At 38.2% G+C, this 21,679-nt stretch overlaps 3 protein-coding genes and 1 long non-coding RNA gene across 5 annotated transcripts; 2 read left to right on the top strand and 2 right to left on the bottom strand.

The window, feature by feature from the left end:
- Positions 1 to 1,235: 1,235 nt before the first annotated feature.
- On the bottom strand, positions 1,236 to 7,211 carry LOC133529385 (cell cycle checkpoint protein RAD1). Of its 2 annotated transcripts, XM_061867088.1 has the most exons (6): positions 6,982 to 7,211; positions 6,405 to 6,542; positions 5,521 to 5,624; positions 3,825 to 4,056; positions 3,389 to 3,520; positions 1,236 to 1,641 (listed from the first exon to the last, which is right to left on the bottom strand). In XM_061867088.1, exons 1-6 carry the CDS (start codon positions 7,072 to 7,074, stop codon positions 1,528 to 1,530), a joined length of 813 nt encoding a protein of 270 aa, XP_061723072.1. In that variant the 5' UTR covers positions 7,075 to 7,211; the 3' UTR covers positions 1,236 to 1,527. The 2 variants fall into 2 exon arrangements, with proteins under 2 accessions (XP_061723072.1, XP_061723074.1); XM_061867090.1 differs by lacking the exon at positions 6,405 to 6,542.
- Positions 7,212 to 8,105: 894 nt separating this feature from the next.
- Positions 8,106 to 12,530, top strand: LOC133529384 (solute carrier family 35 member G1). The gene is made up of 2 exons (XM_061867087.1): positions 8,106 to 8,472; positions 8,559 to 12,530. Exons 1-2 carry the CDS (start codon positions 8,469 to 8,471, stop codon positions 9,614 to 9,616), a joined length of 1,062 nt encoding a protein of 353 aa, XP_061723071.1. The 5' UTR covers positions 8,106 to 8,468; the 3' UTR covers positions 9,617 to 12,530.
- LOC133529387 (uncharacterized) lies at positions 9,507 to 16,909 on the bottom strand. The gene is made up of 3 exons (XR_009801123.1): positions 16,796 to 16,909; positions 10,519 to 10,629; positions 9,507 to 9,578 (listed from the first exon to the last, which is right to left on the bottom strand). It is a non-coding gene; the product is annotated as an uncharacterized LOC133529387 (long non-coding RNA).
- Positions 16,910 to 17,034: 125 nt separating this feature from the next.
- Positions 17,035 to 20,126, top strand: LOC133529386 (mediator of RNA polymerase II transcription subunit 21). The gene is made up of 3 exons (XM_061867091.1): positions 17,035 to 17,207; positions 17,278 to 17,556; positions 18,270 to 20,126. Exons 1-3 carry the CDS (start codon positions 17,166 to 17,168, stop codon positions 18,390 to 18,392), a joined length of 444 nt encoding a protein of 147 aa, XP_061723075.1. The 5' UTR covers positions 17,035 to 17,165; the 3' UTR covers positions 18,393 to 20,126.
- Positions 20,127 to 21,679: the final 1,553 nt, after the last annotated feature.

Here is a 21,679-nt window from a genome sequence, read left to right as displayed (position 1 = left end):
AATGTTTTGATTTTTAGGGGCTGCCGGTTAAAACACCACATTGGAGTTACTAGAGCGCGTCAGATATAAGTAGTGTCAGTCGCACAACATGTCTCTTACCTATAAAAAGGGTATGTTAATCTACTGTTTATATGGGCAGGGTGGTCATACGGAAGGGTAGAAAATTATGAAAGAAACATTTACTCGAGCGCGTCAGATATTACAAATACTTAAGAGAGGGAAAAAGAGCTGGATGCACTAAACTTCATACATTATTTTTGACACTTCGGCTAACTCAAGTTGGTAGATTTTTTTAATTTGTTATTCTTGTATTATCTTATACCTTTAAACGAGCAATTCTTGTATATATATATATATATATTTCCGGGATCTCGGAAACGGCTCTAACGATTTTGCTGAAATTTGGTATAAGGGGGTTTTTGGGGTAAACAATCGATCTAGATTAGTCTTATGTTTGGGAAAACGCGTGTTTTCGAGTTTTCATGCGTTTTTCTTTCGACGCAGAATATGGTCGCTAATTTCGTGTTGCCAGCCACTGTCCGTCTGGTCCAGCGGGTTAACAGTTAACACGCGGACTGCTAAACGAGTGTTACGGGTTCGAATCTCGCCCGGTGACTAACTTTTGTTTTTTTTTTATATGTTCAAGTTTATATATAATTTTTTAATTTTTATTGTTTTAGACAAGTTTAATTTAGTAAAAAAATGTAGTTAAGATTATCACCTATACACCACCTTATTACAATAAATAGTTATAACCGAGCAAAGCTCGGTCGCCCAGGTACTATTATTACCTTTAAAACAAATCAAACCCGCTCGAGTAAGTGAAGGTCGCGATTTTTTTTACAGCATCGTGACTGCTACTCGCTTACGGATCGCTAATATTGTCAGATTATTGAAATGACCACTAATTTAACAAGTAATTAATCCACCCTGTCTTAATCTGACGCGCTCGAGTATTTCAAGGTTTTTTTACTACTCTGACTGGCTGTCCTGGCTCGGTTTTAAGGACTCTTACATGGCGGAGGTACTCAACAGGACGCAAAGTATCCCCTCTATCTTAATCTGACGCGCTCGAGTAACTCCAAAAATCTCCTCTTGGGCTCCGTTACATTTTAGATGGCCCAGATAACGCTCAGAGAACATTTATATAAATAGCTGATGGATTTATACATACTAAACGTAATATACATTCCTTAATATGTAAGTGCATGTAATTTTTGGTAAATGAAATACAATTATATTTTGCAAAATGTTCTTTTATTTCGGCTCAACGGCTCAATAGCCGTAACTCATATTTTCAATGAATAAATCCGAGATATTACAAAAAGTTCACATAATAATTATAATTGTAATAAACGTGAGTAACCCACCCAGAAACAGTGCCAATTGACATTTCGGAGACTTCACGCTGCACTAGCGCCTCTAGCGACGAATTCATACGCGTAGCCCTCGGGCTGAAGGAACGCGACAGGCGATCGGCAGCCCGCCTTCTCCGGCCGGCCGTCCCTGCATGTACAGTCTACAAGTTCAGTCGTCAAGTAACGGCACTATATAGAACTCGGAGAACATCTGTCGCTGGTCCTCTTTCTCCAGCTTTAGCTGTAGCAGCAGGAGGCCGTTGGAGCTGCACCTTACCACCACCTGGAATGCAGAAACTCTTTACACCACTTTCCAACACTTTGGGAACAAATCAATAGTATTTTATAATCCGCTTACCCACTAAATGCTTATAAAATCGCTTACTGCCGATCAAATAATTAATTTGCCAACCAAATCAATTTAGAGCAGCTCAGTATGACATTAACTGCGAACTGGTTTAGAAATACTTGCTGACGATAAGTTGCTGACCAAGTATACATTCTGTTTTTGGCTGACCAAATATATATTTTTGTTCATCAAAATAGGAATATTTTGCGGACCGATTAAATGATACCCAATTAAAAACAAGTTTGAACATTCCTGACAACATACCAAAAACAACCTACGTGATTTGGTTGGTTATTTGTTGTCCGCCATAAACCATACTAAAATGTATCGTGGGGAATAACCAAAATGAGGTTGTGACAAAGACAAACAATAATAGCGCTGTCTCTGCTACTCCTACTGGAAGGTCCATAAGTGCATCTCGTTCGGTCATCTGGTCCCTCCCCCGTTTCATCTCTACAACGTGTCTCTACTCTTTGGACATTGACCAAGATCCCGAGTAGAGTTCCTTCTCAGGAATGTTCTAATATGGTAAATTATTTGATTAGATGAACATAAAAAAAAATATATTTTAAAAGTTTAAGGGCCTCCGCTAGCTGGCGCGGGTGCACGGAGCGGACGAAAGGGTTAACGAAAAATAGTATGAGCAACGCTAACTGAAGCGGACGCGTGCGGCGGATTTCATCTACAAATAACACCCGCGTGCGTGCGCACGCGGCGGGCGTCCGCGTCAGCTAGCGGAGGCCCTAAGAAGGTCCGGACAGGAGTATTAGTGAAACGCGTGATAGCCGGTTGAATAATGAACATTTATTATATTGAACTGCCGCCTCATATACTATTTCCGATATTGCTAAAAACAGAAAGATAGGTATCCTAGAATATTAATATCTATTCTACCTTCCGACTAGGATCGCGTTTGTAGCGATCGCAATAGCATGCCTTCTGTCTAATCTTCTAACACGTAAGACGGGTAGATCAAAATGCAGCAATTTAGGATTACCCTGCCGCGGAGACTCTCACTATTACGCATGTGAGAGTAGCACGCCCTGTCTTCTGTCTCGCTCCAACCGCTGCATAAATATGAGCGCGGCGCCCGCGAGTATACTTCAGTTGACTCCGGCCGCCGATGATCATTTAAATAGATCATCAATAGATAAGAGCATACTGTATTAGTCGTTCACAATGACGATAAGATTAAAGTGACACTAGTGACATGACATACTCTTTGATTACCGTGTACATATAGGCTGTTCCAAAGTATTAAATTGTAAATTCTTAATTTCTCCGTTAATACTGTGGCGTTTGGAATGAGACTGTACATAGGTTAGAAATACCCTAATCGACATGTCCTATTCGTCTATGTCCAGATAGAGGGACGTTGTATATTATTATACCTTAATGTTACCTGTTGGGTTTGGTGAACTGCGACAATAAACTGTATATCTAAATTTGCATAGAAGAATTTCACAGTCCTGAGTTTCTGACTTGGGCAATACAAGAACCGAGGCGTTCTTAGCATGCCTTGGTATGCTTGAGAACGCCTGAGGGATGCCTCGGCATTCCCACGTACACCTCGGCATGCCTGAAGACGCCTGGACAATATGCCGAAGGTTCGCTTGCCTCGCCATGCCGATAGAGGGTGCCGGACCTAAAATTATGTAACTTGGACTCCGAGGACTCTAACCTTAGTAGAGATGGCGAGAGCCTTCATGATGAGCCGGATATGGTGCAGCTGGTATTTCAGCGTAACGGCTTCTTCGCAGCTGAAGCTCTGGACCATCTCGGAGGACTTGGGCATGTCGATACACGATCTGTCCTGTAAAAAAAACGAAATGCAGGAAACATTCACTAACGTCTGTCTCACTCTACGTGACAATGCTGACATTTGGATGCTCCGGCGAAAGCTTGAGCTCCATGATTATCAAAGGACCGCTCTAAGTCAGCCAGCAAGCCCAAACACGAGCGCCTTTAACACCAACTTGGCCACTTCTGACGAATCTTCGTCACGCAGCTCTAATACTGAGGACTGGATATCTCACAGTCCGTCATAAAGCGATTAGAGCGGATGCACTCTTATTAGGTTTGCCTCACTCTAACTATATGAGTAAGTAATTATGTACCTGCATTCCATAAGTGACAATGCTGACATTTGGATGCTCCGGCGAAAGTTTAAGCTCCATGATATCACAGGACCGCTCCAAGTCAGCCAGCAAGCCCAGAAATGCTGGCGCCTTCAACACCAACTTGGCCACTTCTGACGAATCTTCGTCACGCAGCTCTAGCACTGAGTCTGCGGTCTGTGTTGATATCTCGCAGTCCGTCATTACGTTCGTCAGGGATTGCGGCTGCAAACTAAATGAGATGTAATGTGAGTAATAGTTATTTGTTTTATAAGGGGGCAAAGTTGTCGTTTAACCACTCATTCTAATATTAGCACGAGTAGTTCAATGAGTGGTGGCTTGCTCGGGTATCAATATTGATACCCGAGTGAAAGATTCCAAAATTAGGCATGATGTTTAAACAAATTTTGCTCCCGAGTGAAACACAAAATTTTTCAGTACACCAACCCGAAGAAAATATTAGCTGTAAGATATCAAACAAAATCAAATCCAAATGAACTTCATAAAATGTTTATCATTCAAACTCATCATGTAAAAGTCAATTCTGCCACATAAGGAAACAACTCGATTTTTTTTTGTTTTTGAACCATCAAGAGGGCCTTTACATCATCACCACACCATTGACACAAGTATATATCTAAGGACGGGCCTTACGGACACTAAGAATGACGCCAGTACAGTGGTGTCACGCACACAAATTCGAACCAATCGTGCACTTTGAAATAGCTTGTTTGGTCACTGTAATATTTACTAGTGCTACCAGAACTCTTAAGTGAAATACTCATTTTTAAGGCTCATAAGTACAATTAAGATTAGACTATGCCTAGGATCATGCTGGGAGGCCTGGGAGGGGTACCCTCAAAGTGGTGGAGAGCTTTAAGTATCTGGGGCATGTGCTCACTGGAGATCTGAAAGATGATATGGATCTAGAAAGAGAAAGGAGAGCCATGGCTATAAGGGGCAATACGGTTGCCCGCAAATTTGCACGATGTAACAAACAAAATAACGCCTTTTAAAGCATATTGCCAAACTTTTTACACGTACAGTCTGTGGGCAACATTTACGCAGCGAGCCTATTAACATATTAAGGGTTCGTTCTGCCTGAGGATGCTGTTGAAGCTGCCGAGGCACGGCAGCGCAACTGGTATGTTCGCGGAGGCGCAAACGGATGACTTTAATGCCATTAGGCGCAAAAGAATAGCGTCTGGCAGTGGCAGTAGAAACAGCCTCCTAAGGATGTTGGCTGAACGCCTTGATTGCCATCTCACGAGCTACTGGGTAGACGTGTTGATAGGCAAGGCTTAATAAGCTGGATAATTTAATTTTAATTTAGTTTTATGTAAGTTCATTGGGATCAGATCGGTTTCTTTCTCTTGTCGGTATCATAACGAGTTTTTTTTTTCCATGGGAGGGGTGTTAACCCGCCGCATAACCCCCATTATGCTGGAGGACCACATCCTACGTTGGTCAGCGAGTCCATCAGACATCATCATTCATTCATTCATTGGTACTAACGTAGGGTGTAAGATTTTTTTTACTGTTATTAACAAAATTTATGGATCTTATAAATTTAAGTACAACATTAAGGTGTTTTGTTATGTTGTCCCATCACACAATGTTATATAACTTTACATAACAGCCCTTGTGGGACCACTATTATTATTAATTTATAAAAAGAAAATATAAAATTACTTACACAAGAAGAAGAGGAGACCCTTCACCCCTATAATACATTTTCAGACTAGATTCTTCTCCTGAACCAAAAATATTGAGACACTCAGCTAACACTGCTATACTTATCTGAAATAAATAAACACAAAATATTATTATTTCTAATGAACCATAGACAAAGGAATAAAAAGAGTATAAAGTAGTGGAAGATATTGCAAATTTTACAACTAAAGTAAATGGCGCCATCCATTTTGTCTAATGTTTCTTGACCAAATTCTTCAGTAATTCCCTCAATGCTGAGGATTGTGACATCATGTCCTGTTGACGACCTGGTTCCTCCATAGGTCTCTGTTCCAGGTTCCAGCACATGAGAAGTGTCATAATGTATTTGGCATAGTGTATTTGGTCCTGGCATATTGTTGTCAGCGGACATTTTATGTATGTATGTATGTATGTATAAACTCGTTATTGTACAAAAGATAAATATGGCACAGGATAGTTATGTTATATAACAACCCGTCTGGCCTAGTGGGTAGTGACCCTGTCTATGAAGCCGATGGTCCCGGGTGTAAATCTTGGTAATGGCATTAATTTGTGTGATGAACATGGATATTTGTTCCTGAGTCATGGGTGTTTTCTATGTATTTAAGTATTTATATATTATATATAACATTGTCTAAGCACCCACAATGCATGCCTTATTGAGCTTACTGTGGGACTTAGTCAATTTGTGTAATTACATCCTATAATATTTATTTATTGATTTACATGCTATGACTTGACCAACTGATTATTGCATAACATATTGGGATATTTAACCCTATTTACTTCATCACTTACTTTACACCATATTATTCCTTGTGCCTTTATTTGAATGACTCATTTATATCATAAAAGTGTTTTACATACTTTAAACATGACATCAACATCATTCCGAACATGGTACTCCGAGAAGTTGTCAGCTGGGACGTAAGCAGAGGCCTGCACACACTTCCCTTCCTCTACAGTTAACTTTAGTCCTTCCGCAAGGGCACAGAATACTGCAGACTGTTAACAGTGAAAAAAACTAAATTTACATGGATGTAATGTAAAATATTACAACATATTACATTGGGCATAGGCATGTGTTGTAATTTTCAATCAGAATATAAAAATTAAAGCCTTATGTATTATTTTACATTAGATTCCTATCCTCCTAAGACCCTGAGTACAAATTTTTGTACATATTTCAAAATCTATTTTGAACTTTTATTATGTAACGAAGGGTTCCAAATTCAAAAACAAAACAATTGCTTCTGGGTCTTAGGAGGCTATGGCCCCCCTATTGATACCAAGTACTTCCTTATATGTTAAAGAAGACTTATATCTGTATCTGGAATGCATGCTTACAAATACTTTCAATACCGGGCACTCCATTTCTAGTTCAAAATGAACACACATACGCTTGGCAGTGAATGTTTTAATTACTATGAATATGAAGACAAACCTCTTGAAACTGAATAGCTTTCAGCAAGCTGCAAAGCGTCTTGCCGGAATCCATAGATGCCGTAAAATAATACTGGCTCATATCATCATCCATCTTGCTCCTCCAAATCAAATGATGACTTCAACAGCATCAAATACTGATCAGCAGTTACCTCATGTGGAACGGTTTTACCCAATATACTAGCTATTCTCGCTGCTAAAATGTGTTTGCAAGTAACTTGAAGTTTCTTCTCTATTACTTGGTGTTTGAACGCTTTGCACGGGCAGAAGTTTATACGTGGAAATACCCTGTACACCCGATCGTTATCACCGTTTATTTCAAGCAAAACTCGAAGCTTATCAGCCGTTGTATATGCAACCAGTGTAGAGTACTTTTCGAGGATATCTAAGGCTCTTTGCAAAATAACTCCGTATACTGAGTGTAAAATTAGTAAATCAGTGTCTGAAACTGGAGAAACGAATTGTTTGTAGTCACGACAATAAGATGTACAGAAAATGTATCACATACAGATACATACACTGCTAAAATAATAATAATATTCGTTCTCAAACCTTTTCATAGTAATAAAACAGGGTTTTGTTGCAAGAGTAACCTGCAAATAATGACTTACATTGTTTGATATCTGATTGACTAATTCGACTTTCAATATCTCTGAGTGTATGTTCAGCTACTGCAGGAATGTTCGATTTGCTGTTCATTATATTCTAAACAGATTATTTTAATTACATAGCTAGCAAAAACATAAACACCTACTAAAGTTTTCGCTCTGCCGACAGTCGCGTCGCCGTCAATAAAATAAACGTCAAACGTCAAATATTCTTGAAAATTGGGCGGGAACACACAGATATCAAATAAATTGGTGAGAGGGAGGCAATCATAGAGGTACAATAAGTTGATCCTACCATCTTATACTACTCTTTGGTTGGTCATAGATACTTGCAATTTTCTTTCTACGTTTTTATAAAAGTACAATGTTATTAATTTCACTAGTTGCCTCTCTTCCTAACAAATCGGCTTGTTAGAAAGAGAGGCAAACAACGATTTTTAAAAAACGAGACCCTGGACCCTTGCAGTAGCGATCGATAGAGATAAAGTAACTCTTTTATAATAAAACTTGATTTAAATAACTTGATGACCGGTTTGGCTTAGATCGTAGATGGTAGAATCATAAAATACTGGATTCATGTTTGCGAAAGAGACTTTCGAGGTACTCTCTGTATTTAAACATTAATATTTTGAACGCAACTAGTTTCTGAACGTAAATAAATTGACAGCTTGTTGTCATTTCTGATATTTTCTTTCATTTTCATTTAATTCTGAAAGTTCAGATTTGTTCTGTCAAGCAATAGGGCGAGGGGATGATTAAAATCCATGTCGAATTCATGAACATTACACAAAACATTGTTTATTTATTATGAACGACGAGGTATTTAAGGCATTGTATATTGTTATTAGAAACATTTGAATACTCGACTTAAAAACACTGTATGGGTAAGTTATAAATAATATATTTTGTTTGGTATCGTAATCTTTTATGGGTGGCGGTGGTGGTGGTATAACACTGGGTGCGGTTACAGGACTGGTTCGAAGAAAAATGCCGGAACACTTAGAGCTGCAACACCTCGTAGATCTCTCGGCAGGAAGTGGCGATGAAAGCATACCGAATCTGCTGGAAAACAAGCGCCCGCTTATTAAACGGTGCCCTTTCTTCGGGTTGATACTAGCTACACTCTCATCCTTATTCTTCTCGCTATGCTCTGTGATTGTAAAGAGTCTTGTGAATGTGGACCCTATACAATTGGCTATGTGCAGGTTCATAGGAATACTCTTACCTACAATTCCTATAGTAATCTACACAAATCAACCTATATTTCCGAAAGGTAAGAGGCTCATGCTCGCTTTACGGTCACTGATGGGTACAATTGGTTTATTGTCCAGTTTTTATGCCTTTCGGCACATGCCATTGGCTGATGCTTCAGTTATTGTATTTTCAGTGCCGGTCTTTGTCTCAATATTTGCATGTGTACTGTTAAAAGAGCCATGCGGCATTTGGAACATAGTGTCCATTGTATTAACTCTATTGGGGGTTATTTTGATTACTAATCCCCCGTTTCTATTTGGAGGGGATGAGGAGGTTCATCAGAATTACCATTATAATACAGTAAAGGGTGCTCTGGCAGCCTTCGGCTCTACAATTTTTGGCGCCAATGCTTATGTGTTGCTGAGAATATTGAAAGGTCTCCATTTCTCAGTAATAATGACCAATTTTGGAATGTATGCTATTTTACAAACTTTGTTTTACTCTATTATTGCTGGTGTATTGTGCATGCCAAACTGTGGTACAGAACGGTTCCTGGTTGTTTGCCTTGCATTGTTTAGTTATTTGGGACAGATACTGCTTACAATGGCATTACAAATGGAGCAAGCAGGACCTGTGGCTATAGCCCGTTCTGCAGACATAGTTTTTGCATTTCTTTGGCAAATCATGTTTTTCAATGAGATGCCGAGTAAAGCATCTGTGATGGGTGCTGTTTTAGTACTCAGTTCTGTCATCCTGGTAGGCTTACGAAAATGGGCAATGGCTTTACCTGCTGACTCTGAAATGAGAAGTAAATTAGGTATTCTAGCAAAATAATTATATATTTTTGAGTCTTGAATCCATGACATAAATTAATATATTATGTGTATGTGACTATAATGTATCAAATCTTGTGAATGCTCATGTATCACTTTGTCCTTTTAAAAATGTTTTTACTGTATTGTTTGAAATGTTATTCTGAACTTTTTGCTTCTAATTATAAGATAGATCATTATATTTTGCCATTAAGTAGTACGTTAAATAATACAATGCAAACTATTGCCTCATTATTTTATGAACATTCACTTGCTTGCCTGTGTGGCACAAATATGCCTGTACTTTAACCCTATATTTGGCAATATATATTCTTATTATTATTATGCATACTGTTTAATCATATTTTTACTACTTAATTCTTATTCTATGCCACAAAATGCAAAAGAGCATAGAGTTAAAGGTGACATATTTTTCCAATGTGTTGCTAAAGTTACTCTTATACACAGCGGAATTAATTACATTACAGATGTTGTGTATCCAAACTCAAACAATAAAGATAATCTTTTGCCAATCATAGGATTAAATTGAAGATAATATTCATTATTTTCATTAGGCTATATCAATCCTTAGCTTATAGGCGGGTCCACACAGAGCGAGCATACGCGCGAGGCAATTTCCTCGCGCTCAGTACGGCCAATGTTTTCCTCGGCCGAGGAGCGCGAGAGGCACGTCTACACTGGCCGTTTTGTGCGGGAGCAAGTTGCCTCGCGCGTATGCTCGCTCTGTGTGGACCCGCCTATAAGCTAAGGATTGATATGATATTCGTAAAATAAAACCTTTCACCCTAAAAGACTGTTAATTAAGTCCATCGTAACTTGAGTTGTGTGTTGCCTCTACTAGTCACTTGTTCCTTGTATTTTTAATTTTAAACTTTAGAACCACTAGCACTTGTGAGTAAGTACCTATTGATATTTCTTGTTTTGTCGAGTTTGACTGCTAGTTTGATTCGTCGAGTTTGACTGCTTGTTACTTTCAGTGTTCGTTCAGTGTTCGACTTTATATATTAGGGTGTCCTGTAAATAATGGACAGATGTGCAAATTCAGAAAAGTTTCAAAACAATGGGAAAAGTTTTCGGATATTAAAGAAAAGTTTCACAGGCAACAGAAGAAACTTTCATATGGAAATTGAAAGTGTCGATTCCCAATATTTCCATACAAACATATCAGAAGTTCCCGAACTTTATCCACATAAGTATCGAAATTTGGCAATTATGGAATCTGTCCGACGGCATATAATGGGCCATTGTAATGGACCATGGGATGGTTAGAACGTTGAGATACATATGTAAAACTAGCACTAGGTATTCTGAATGAACTGAAAGCTGATATAACATAACAATATTATCTTTGTACATAACATACAAAATATAGTGCATTATTAAATTTAAGTTTTTTTTTTTAATATATCGCTCATTCTAGTGTTAGATATTTATATCATAAATTATGTTAAATCTATTAGAATTTAATTGCAATTTGCAAATATTTCTATCGTGCTGCCGTTATCACTAGTATTTAGATCATATCACGCGTTGTTCATATCGTATAGTATAGTTCACTGTTAATTATCATTCATTCTGGGTAGTGCATAGGTAGTCAAGGAAAGATAGGCAGGTATAGCAAATCTATGTAAAGAGATCTATCTGCCTACCAATATTTCGGCAGATTTCTGAGGTAGTTTTAGGTAGGCTCATCTTATTTGTTATTTATTTTATAGTTTCTTAGATTTCTTCCCCTGTCACTATCACTGCTAATAACTGGGATTTTCAATTTTAAGTACCTAACTGCTTTAGCTGGAAAAACTTTGTTTTTATTAGGTACTGAAATAATGAAATACCTATTTTATTACGTGTTAACCCATTCATGGCCAAGACCCGTCGAGCGTACACAATACTCCGGGCTACCATACAAACGTTTTTAGCTAAAACGTATGACTCAGCTTATGGGTCTCTGGCCTGGCGCGCACGGTAAATGAATCGCCGCTTATGAAGCCGGCCAGTTGAACAACATTATGCAACATTTTTACTAACCAAGTTTTTTCTGTGTCTAACAAAAATAAATGTAGGAATGAACATTTTTAGTTTTTACATATTTAACTTGCTATGTTTGTTGTTGTTTTATGGGTCAAATCTCGGAAGTTCAATTTGACCCGTTTCCCTTGCCTTACCCTTCACACGGTGTAACGAAAATTACTCACATTTTTCGGTAAGATTTGTTACTCAATTATTTCATTTAAAGTATTAAATTGCCCGAGATATCAGACCCGATTTCGGGCCCGCGAAAAAGTATTTTTCCGTTTCACCAAATATCAGGGCTATAAGTATAACCGCGAAAATCGAAGTTCGTCAATTGCGGGCATTTTTCTCTGTCACTCTTATTACGTTTTAGTGGTTTTCGCGGTAGGGCCCCTGCACATCGCTTAGGGTCTGTTCGGAAAGAGAAGAGTCGTGGAATGTATTGAGCCCCATACATTCCACGACTCTTCTCTTTCCGCACAGACTCTACCATATTTGAAAAGTAAAAAAAGGTTCATATGCAAAATATATCAAACATTTAACATTTTTGGCAATTAGAAACAAACTATTTTTAGGTACATTTCAAATACTGTTGACGATTTGCTGATATTTCGTGAAACGAAAATTATCAAGCCCAAAATCGGGACTGATTTCGACCCGAAATCGGGAAGTGTGGAAGTAATTGGCGCTTAAAGCCGTAATTACCTACGTAAATATTTTTTATCGGATCTAAATTTGATCTTCAGATACTTTACACATGATCTGCCTGATCACAATGATTGAGAATAGTGTATGTACAATCTCAAGATTATTTTGCGTGGATATATTTATATGTTTCAGTAAACGATTGTGATATTTTCCCCTGTACATCATAATTATTAGACAAATTATACTGCTTACCCCTAATACAATAATGTTTTATTTCAAGTTGTTTTAGAATATTTCTTTTCCTAGATGTGCTGTGCCAATGTTACTATTTCGACCGAGAAAATTTCGAGTAAGTATCTAGATTAAGTGGGACAAAGTGGAATAAACTATATTACTTCGTAAAGACGGGCCTTAAGGCTAGGGTTGCCACCTGTACTATAATATACATATAGTATTATACTATATTTTAGTCAATTGTTCGTTAAGGGCCCTAATCACTCGTGCGCGAATCGAGGCGCGAAGCCGCTAACGCGAGTGTAGAGGGCCCTCGCGTCGATTTCGCAGATTCTTCGCGCCTTATTCCCCATTTTTTGTCGGTATTTGGCCCGCGTCAAAGGAGACGCGAAGCGCGAACTTGCAAGACTCCACACTCGCGATCGCTTCGCGCGGCGATTTCTCTCACGAGTCGGTTAATCTGAACTGTCATAACCTTCTATGGCGGCTACTTGGTTATATTTGGTGCGAACTTGATCAACCAAAAATCAATTTGTCAGTTTCCAGTTTGAATCAGTGCCTTGCCGCAAACCAGAGACATGTCAGTCGCTTCGCTTGACAGATAGATGAAGTGTGCGAAAGGGAAGCCATGACGTATATGAACAAGTCATAAGTGCGAAAGAGGCAGACTACATATGAGAAAACGTAACCAATTTTGAGTTCGAAGGCGGCCAAGATCATATTGCCGTATTTTTTAACGTGAAAAATATATATTAAGTAATTAAGTGACGATGGTGTCATGTTGTGTGCCGGGTTGTCGTGTTTCAGGGCCAAAAAACCCAGGAAAATACTCATTTCACAGGTAATTATGATATTCCAAGCGAAATTTTCGTAACGATATTTTATCAAATTAACAACATAAAAAGTGTAAAAACCCAATTTATACAGTTCATTGTAAGTTTTTCTTCAATTGTGTGTTAATATTTCATCATATTAGTCAATAATTTAGAATATTTTGTGTAAAAAAGTAAACTGTTACTTTACGCTAGGGCTTGACAAAATGTTCATATGACTGTATCGATAACTTGTCGGTATATTAGTAGGTATGGAATTAGTTGTTCACAAGATATCATTAAGATATTACCTTTATAACCGATTTAAAATAATAACGATTGTTATAATACCTTTTTTGAAATTGCACATGTTTGGCGATAAATTTAAACTTCACTTTCCAACACAGTACTTACATTTTAACCACTTTTCCACGGCTTTGCCGCCAACACAAGGAAACACAAGACAGCGTATACTTGCACACAGTGTATACACACCCAACCCAACTTGTCAGCAGGAAAAGGCGCGAAATTCAAATTTTCTTTGGTAAGTCAACTCTTTGCGAACACATTTTCAAACAACTTCAACTTTATCATTTTCAACTTTGTCAAACACAGTTGAAAAAGTAGTCGATAAAGCAGTTAAATATCGATAGATTATTAATATGTAACATGACATCGCTATTTTTGTTCGCACATAGACAATTTACGCACACACTTGCATTTCATTTTTGGTCACACTTTCGAAGTTTGACAGTCGTTCTATAGTATAGAAGTAGAGAATCTATACTATCCTGTTTCTATGCCGGAAACTAAATCCGATCAGCTGACGCTTCGGCGCCATCTTGTCGCGAACCAAACGAAATCGCTGTGAAGTTGTGCGAGTGTGGAGTCTACGTTAACGTCGCGGTATGTTTGCTCCGCGAAGTCGCGCCGCGATTCACGCGCATAATCTGGACGCGCACCGATATAGCATCGTATGCGACTTAGATTTTTAGACGCCGCAATTCGTCTCAAATCGGTGTCCTATTTTTTCCACTTTCCCATAATATAATATTTATATTCCCATTAAAAAAAATGTGGCAACCCTACTTAAGGCTAGTTCGGATTCGGACTACGTTAGTAATTTAGCTGAGTGGCGAGTATTTGTGATTTTGCATGCCTAAAGGTTCCTTATGCTCTATGTCCAGCATAGACCCTACATGCAAAGTCACAAATACTCTCCACTCGACTAAATTAGTAACGTAGTCCGAACTTGCCTTTACGGACACTACGAAGTGGTGCCAGTTCGTTGGTGTACAGATGGCATTTGCACATGTTCTTTGGTGCACACGTGTATGCTCAGCATTATAAGGCCAGTCCAGACGGGATGATCAAATGGGAAACGGGATGATGAAGAAAATGGCATCAATCTAATTTCCCATCCACAGTTACACAATTTAATCACTAATTTGTAGATTTATGCTGATATTCGATCGCTCGAAATATATAAAAAAATGCCCCTAAACGCTATTACTAGCGTCGAGAATAGGGTTGTTTCCAATTTTTGAAAAACGCTTGTATTGCGTTCTATATTAACTAAAAGCTGCCCTAAAATTAAACTTTTATACTAAAAACGGCTTTAAATATGTTAAATTAACAAAATATATTTTACAGATGCTTTCGCGCCCAAAACGCTCTTTGAAAATTGTGTGACGTCACAGTTTACGGTTTGACACAACTACACACGTAGAAGATACCAACTGTCAACTGACATTTGTCATTTGTTGTTTATCGCCTAACTGTCAACAGTGTCAATCCGAGAGTTGTGACGTCATCAGAATCTTCAAACACGTTTCGAGTTTGGTCACGTGACGTGTGGCAAAAGATTTACAAAAATATGGTCATTACAGGTCCCCTAAAAGTAATTTAACATGTTCTTATAATCCAAATGAATTTATTGGGATACAATGCTGCCCTAAGATTTGTAGATGGAAACAACCCTATTGGCATTCTTGCGTCTGCATCTCCATTTGATTGGTCAAAATCTTAAAATTGAATCAAGCGAGATTGGGCGAGAATTGTCCCCGTCTTGAGTGGCTTTTATGAATAAGCTTTTTATCTTTACTTTAGAAATCTTTGCAGTAAATATGGTGTTCTTCCAAAACGGAGAGTTTAAGCTTCTGAAGTGGCGGCAACTTGCATGTGCCACCTCTGAAGTAGCAACCGTCCACAGGCTACGGTAACAGCTCATGATAAGACATCTTGGAGGATTTAAAACCGGAGGTGTTATGGTTACCAACACAAACTATAATTTATATAACAAAACTATTACTACAATTAGCTTGTTATACTGTTTATAATATCGGGCGTCTGGTAGCTCTAAGCAGCAAAGCGGATGTAAAATCAATGGAAGGTGTTAGATCTGTGCTCTGGGTAGCTCATTTGTACACCTCCACCGATGAACAGCTGCCTAGCGCCCTAATATGGTAATAAAGATAGTGTATGGCACGGCACACAATCTACAGGGATTTTGTTGTTTTAAGTTGTAACACATATCCGTTGTAACACATGCCCGACCAGATGGAAACAATTTTTTGCCAATCTGATTAAATTGTCTGATCGAATTGGATGGTGTGGACGCAAAAATGAAATTAGCATACCGATTCCGCTTTATTCGGTTGTAAGATTTTATTACACAAATTGACTAAGTCCCACAGTAAGCTCAATAAGGCTTGTATTGAGGGTACTTAGACAACGATATATATAATATATAAATATTTATAAATACTTAAATACATAGAAAACACCCATGACTCAGGAACAAATATCCATGCTCATCACACGAATAAATGCCCTTACCAGGATTTGAACCCGGGACCAACAGCTTCGTAGGCAGGGTCACTACCCACTAGGCCAAACCGGTCGTCGAAATTACGACGATTATGACTATTAAAATGGAGGAGCGGCCACAAGAATATCAATTTGTGACGCTAGTATGATGCCAATTTATTTTCTGATCAAATCGGTCGATATGATCAACCTGTCTGGACCCAAAAGTACCCAACTGTCCAGTTCCGATTTGATTTGTATTTATATATATTATAGATTAGTCTAAAATAACGGACACGTATTTTGTTTTTAGCTACCCAAACTCAACCTATTGGGAGAAATTGTCCTCCAAAGTATTAAAAAATTACTAAATTTTTTAACTCCTATAGAAAGTGATGCTCAAGCAACTTGCAAGTTAATGGCTTGTTTGAGAGCAGGAAAAAATAATGAGCACGTGTTTTGTTATTTCTCCTTAAACTCAAGTATTCCTAAAAAAATCTGCTTTGGAGAACAATTTCGCCCATTAGGTTGAGTTTGGGCAGCTAAAAAAAAAATACGTGTCCGTTATTTTAGACTACTCTATAACATAACAGTTTTAAACGTTTTAAATGATTCACGGTTAGTTTCGCTACACTTAAATCGACCGGGATATAAACCGTGATTACCTTTTTTATTGTTTTAATTGAGCTCCCGATATTTCAACGCAGTTACATGCATCTTGTTCACGAGTAACTGGAGATAGCGGGTGGGTGTCAAAGTTGTGTAGGCCGCGCTCAGTCTACCCATGGTCTACCCTCATTCGTGCGCGTCGGCTGGGTTCGCTTTCAATGTTCTCGCTCTCGCAGGCAGTGTTTTGCCATATCTGTTACCGTGTCAGTATCTGTGGATAACAACTGTCACATTGACGTTTGATATTACTTTCAGCTAATTTTTAGATTCGATTATTTCGATTGTTATTTTAGCGAATTCTGGTAGATATTGCACACATTAAGTGTCAAAATTTATTCCTTGTCCAAATACTTACTCACATTAACAATGGCTGATCGTCTCACCCAATTACAAGACACAATAAATCAGGTAAGCGTCATACCGACGGTAATTTACGTGTCGAAGTGTGTCCTCATTTTAAAGATTGTGTTTGTTTTAGCAAGCGGAGCACTTTTGCAATAGCATCGGCATACTTCAGCAGTTCTCTACGCCGAGCAAGTTTCCTGGTTTCGACCGTAGTGGCTCTCAAACGCCACAACAACAGCAGAGCCAGGAAGACTACGCTCTGTTGTTCGCCAGTTTGATCTCGCGCTGTGCTAAGGATATTGATACGCTAATCGAATCGCTTCCTAGCGAGGAGAGCTCTACAGAGTTGCAAGTACAGAGTTTGAGGCGTTTGGAGGCTGAGAATAAGGAAGCTGCGGAAAGGCTGGAAGAGGTTAGTAAATTTACCTGAACATCTGCTCCTCTAAGCACCACTTGCACCATCCCACTAACCTGGGGTTAACCCGTTAAACCGATAACCCAGTGTCAAATTGTACTGGTAACTGTGGTAACACCAGGTTTAACTGGTTAATCCCGGGTTAGTGGGAAGGTGCAAGTGGCACTAAAGCTATTAAAACATTTTGAAAAATAATGTGACTACAGTGAAATTCCTTTATTATGACTGCGTATATTGACCAACCACTTACTATGATAATGTGCTATTACTGTTTTTTTTAGTTTTGATTCTCAGATAATTTTTTAATAGTTACAAGGTTATTAAAACTCATCTCTCACAAAGGAATTTGAGATTCATTTGGAAAACTTGATAATTTAAGAAATTGATTAACTTTGCTTCATATGATATATAGTTAGTATGATGTTTTTGTCATTGCACCAGGAGGATAAAACAGTTTTAATGTTTTGACCTTCACAACAATTTTATAACATACAATATTAAACTTTATTAGTGCATATTAAGGTTAATTTCATACTACAACCTTTATTGACTATGGCTGGCTGTGGCGATCAAGAGATTAATGTTGTATAAGGGGAAGATTTTCGCAATTCAACGACTGGCACCTGTGTTGCGTGTAATACAAAGTAATATAAGTAAAAAGGATGATGAAATTGCAAGGAAAGTATATTTATTTTATGACTTGTCTGCAGGCTGTCCGCCAAGGTGAGATTCTGCTAGAGAAGATCCAGGGAGCCCTCAGTGATATTGCCCAGTGTCAGTTGGATATGCAGAACCCAGCGCAGATCCTGAACAAGGATGTGAGACCCTTATAGGACTCAAAGAAGCATGGTGGCTACCACCGTCGGTGAAAAACTGTTTAAAGTGTGCTGTGTGTTACGTTAGATGTGTTGGTTTTAGGGAAAGACCTTTGCGGGTGCCAACTTACATAATAAAATTAATAAAGTATCTATATACATTATACATACAACCGGACCCCTCAAGAAACTAATTGGTAATCCCTGCATTAGACATAAGACAAATTTAATTTTATTCATAGAAAGTAAGTATTCTTTATTGCACCAATAACAATACATTTTACATGTACCGATAAGAAAAAAATACTAGGTATAAACCTTTGGGACAATTTTTTTGAGATTGGATAAAGGAGACACTAAGTAAGTTTCTTTTGTACAAAAATTAACGAAACATTCTATGAAATCAAATCATCATTCAAATTTCAGATGCTAAACTATTGTTTGAACACCAAAGGGCTTATTTAATCTCAATAAAATTTTGATAAGTAGTATGTATTTATCCTTATTTCTGTTTTCAATTTTTAAACTACAACAAAGTACAATAGGTGTATCCATTTAGGGTGAGAGGCAGTTTGTTTTTTGTACTTATCCATCCATCCCATTTATCTCCAAATAGGATAAACTGATTTAGTTCTGGTTTTCTGTAATTAGAATTCACAGTCTTTAATAGTAGGTCATAAAAACGCAGATCTGAAATGTGTACGTTCATTGTTATTTATCATAAAAACGATAGTTTTAGTGTAAGCATACTCGTATGGTCTCCATAATAACAATGTGAAATAAGTAATAATCAATTCATAAATCTTTTCTTTATGATAAATACTACTAGATTACTTAGCTCATATTAAGGATTATTTAAAATATTGATGTAGCAAACATGTTTTCCATGTATGGCGTAGTCATTCATAGATCAGGGGGCCTAGCCAAGATGACAATTATAAATTAATTTTGTATTGTGCAGAAACGCCTGCCAACGTTGTTTATAAATAAATATTATACGACATTATTACACAAATTGACTAAGTCCCACAGTAAGCTCAATAAGGCTTGTGTTGAGGGTACTTAGACAACGATATATATAATATGTAAATATTTATAAATAAATAAAAAACACCTATGACTCAGGAACAAATATCCATGCTCATCACACGAATACCAGGATTTGAACCCGGGACCATCGGCATCATAGGCAGGGTCACTACCCACTAGGCCAGAGCGGTCGTCGTTTATTAAGCTTAAAAATAAATTAAAAGTGGAAAAAATCACTGTTTTGGGTGGAACTTGAACACACGACCACTGGATCGCTAGCCCAGTGCTCTACCGTCTAAGCTACCAAGTCTCACCCAGGACAGTGAATTTTTCCACTTATAATTTGTTTCTAAGCTCAACGCGTAACGATAAGAAAATAATTATGTATCCAGATAACAGATGCTACAAAAGTCACGTGACTATTTTCATACAAGTAAGTTTCGATAAGCGTTTTCTGTCGGCGATTGTCATCTTGGCTAGGCTAGGTGTATTTGAGTGGAGAAAAGTGTTTTCAGTTTTTATTCCATCTATGATTTTTTTTTAAGTTTTTTGACTGTAAGTAAATACAGTGTAAACTCCATATAACGTCACTCGATATAACGATTCACTCCCTATAGCGTCGACATTTGTTGGCTATAGTTGGTTTACGTTACTATTAATTTCTCTGTGACGAAAATCCGGCAGTCAGTGTCGCTATATGGAGTTTACACGCTAAAAAACTTAGGCCCCTAAACGTGACTTAGAGCCCATTTCTCGAATTAGACTAATAATACAAGTGCACGAACAGGGACCCATTTCTCGAACGGTATTAGACTAATATTATTACTCCACGGACTGGGGCCCATTTCTCGAACGTATTAGACTAATATTATTAGTTCACATACTGTCAAATCGTATGCGTTACCATGGCAACATACTAATAATATTAGATGAATACCGTTCGAGAAATGGGCCCCTGTTAAACCGTATGGGTTACCATTGCAACACACTAATAATATTAGACTAATACTGTTTGAGAAATGGGCCCCTGGCAATTCGTATGGGTTACCATGGCAACACACTAATAATATTAGACTAATACTGTTTGAGATATGGGCCCCTGTCAAGTCGTATGGGTAACCATGGCGAGCAACACAATAATAATATATATATATATAGAGTATCTATAGACTCATACCGTTCTAATAGGCCCCTGCATTTCCGCATACTTTGCATTAGTATCTAAAGTGAAAAATATATAGATATACTTACGCAATCAGTATTTTAATTTAAACGGATTTTAAAACAACGTATGCCGTTACGTTACGCTTACGAGTGTATAGGTGCAGTCGCCATCAGATATATCGGAGCGGCGGAGGTGCTCAAAAATATCTGAACACTTGCTCTAACGCCTTGAGTCAAGGCCCTTGGCAATAGAGTCGTGTTCAGATATTTGTGAGCGCCTTGGCCGCAACAACGACAAACGCTTCTGTAAAAAAAATGTGTATTTTTCACGTTTTTACAAAACATTATCTCTGAAACTAGAAACCGTCATAAGGTACCTTTTTCCGTGGGATGTCACATGTGTGCGCAGAAGGATACAAACATTAAGAGAATAACGGATGACCGCTTCTCCATACAAACATAGTCCCCATTTTCCTCTCTGAATAGTGACATTAATGAAAATATTTTTACACCATATCATGTATATTAACCATAGCTATGCCTTTCAATTGACTTTTTTCGATTTTTTGATTAGGTAGGTACCTATTAACGGGTGATAACAAAAAAATGAGAATTATTTCAGAGCTGTGAAAAAATACTCATATAACTTATTTACGATACTTTGTATCTCCTTGGATTTCACGGGCCTATAAATCCTGGTCTTTTGATAGGCTTGCGTGGGGATATAGATCCAACAGGGCTTGGAGAGCTTTAATGTCAAGTAGAACGCCTGCTGGAACCCGTTCACAGGCCCAAAAATAGACACCCATGAACCGGTCGCAGCAGGCATTGGGACTATTGTAGTAAAAGTGAACAGTATAACGGTCTATGTATTGAAGTTTGGGAGGACAATGAGACTGGGTTATTGCAAAGAGGTCCGAACACCTGCCATAACAATGTTTTCACTAGTTATCGAGGCCGGCAGTGACTCGCCGCCCACTAGATGGGCCCCTAAAAATGCCGTCGTGAAGACGACCAGGAGCAACACCGGTGTGAGCGGCTCAGGGGTGTCGAGAGGTGTACGCCGCTTTCTACCCAGTGGCTTATAACAGCCACTGTGCCAACTCGCGTCT

The sequence above is a fragment of the Cydia pomonella genome, chromosome 20, assembly GCF_033807575.1.
Source record: "Cydia pomonella isolate Wapato2018A chromosome 20, ilCydPomo1, whole genome shotgun sequence".
NCBI lineage: Eukaryota > Metazoa > Arthropoda > Insecta > Lepidoptera > Tortricidae > Cydia > Cydia pomonella.
This window is presented reverse-complemented; position numbering and strand designations above follow the sequence as displayed.

Bases quoted from the DNA above. Each gene is read 5' to 3' on its own strand.
- LOC133529385 (XM_061867088.1), bottom strand. From the start codon at position 7,074: ATGGATGATGATATGAGCCAGTATTATTTTACGGCATCTATGGATTCC. The intron at 4,057-5,520 runs GTAAGTAATTTT...CATCTCATTTAG, and splicing joins GGGTCTCCTCTTCTTCTTGT to TTTGCAGCCGCAATCCCTGA. The intron at 1,642-3,388 runs GTTAGAGTCCTC...TCTGCATTCCAG, and splicing joins CTCTCGCCATCTCTACTAAG to GTGGTGGTAAGGTGCAGCTC.
- LOC133529386 (XM_061867091.1), top strand. From the start codon at position 17,166: ATGGCTGATCGTCTCACCCAATTACAAGACACAATAAATCAG. The intron at 17,208-17,277 runs GTAAGCGTCATA...TGTTTGTTTTAG, and splicing joins TACAAGACACAATAAATCAG to CAAGCGGAGCACTTTTGCAA. The intron at 17,557-18,269 runs GTTAGTAAATTT...ACTTGTCTGCAG, and splicing joins CTGCGGAAAGGCTGGAAGAG to GCTGTCCGCCAAGGTGAGAT.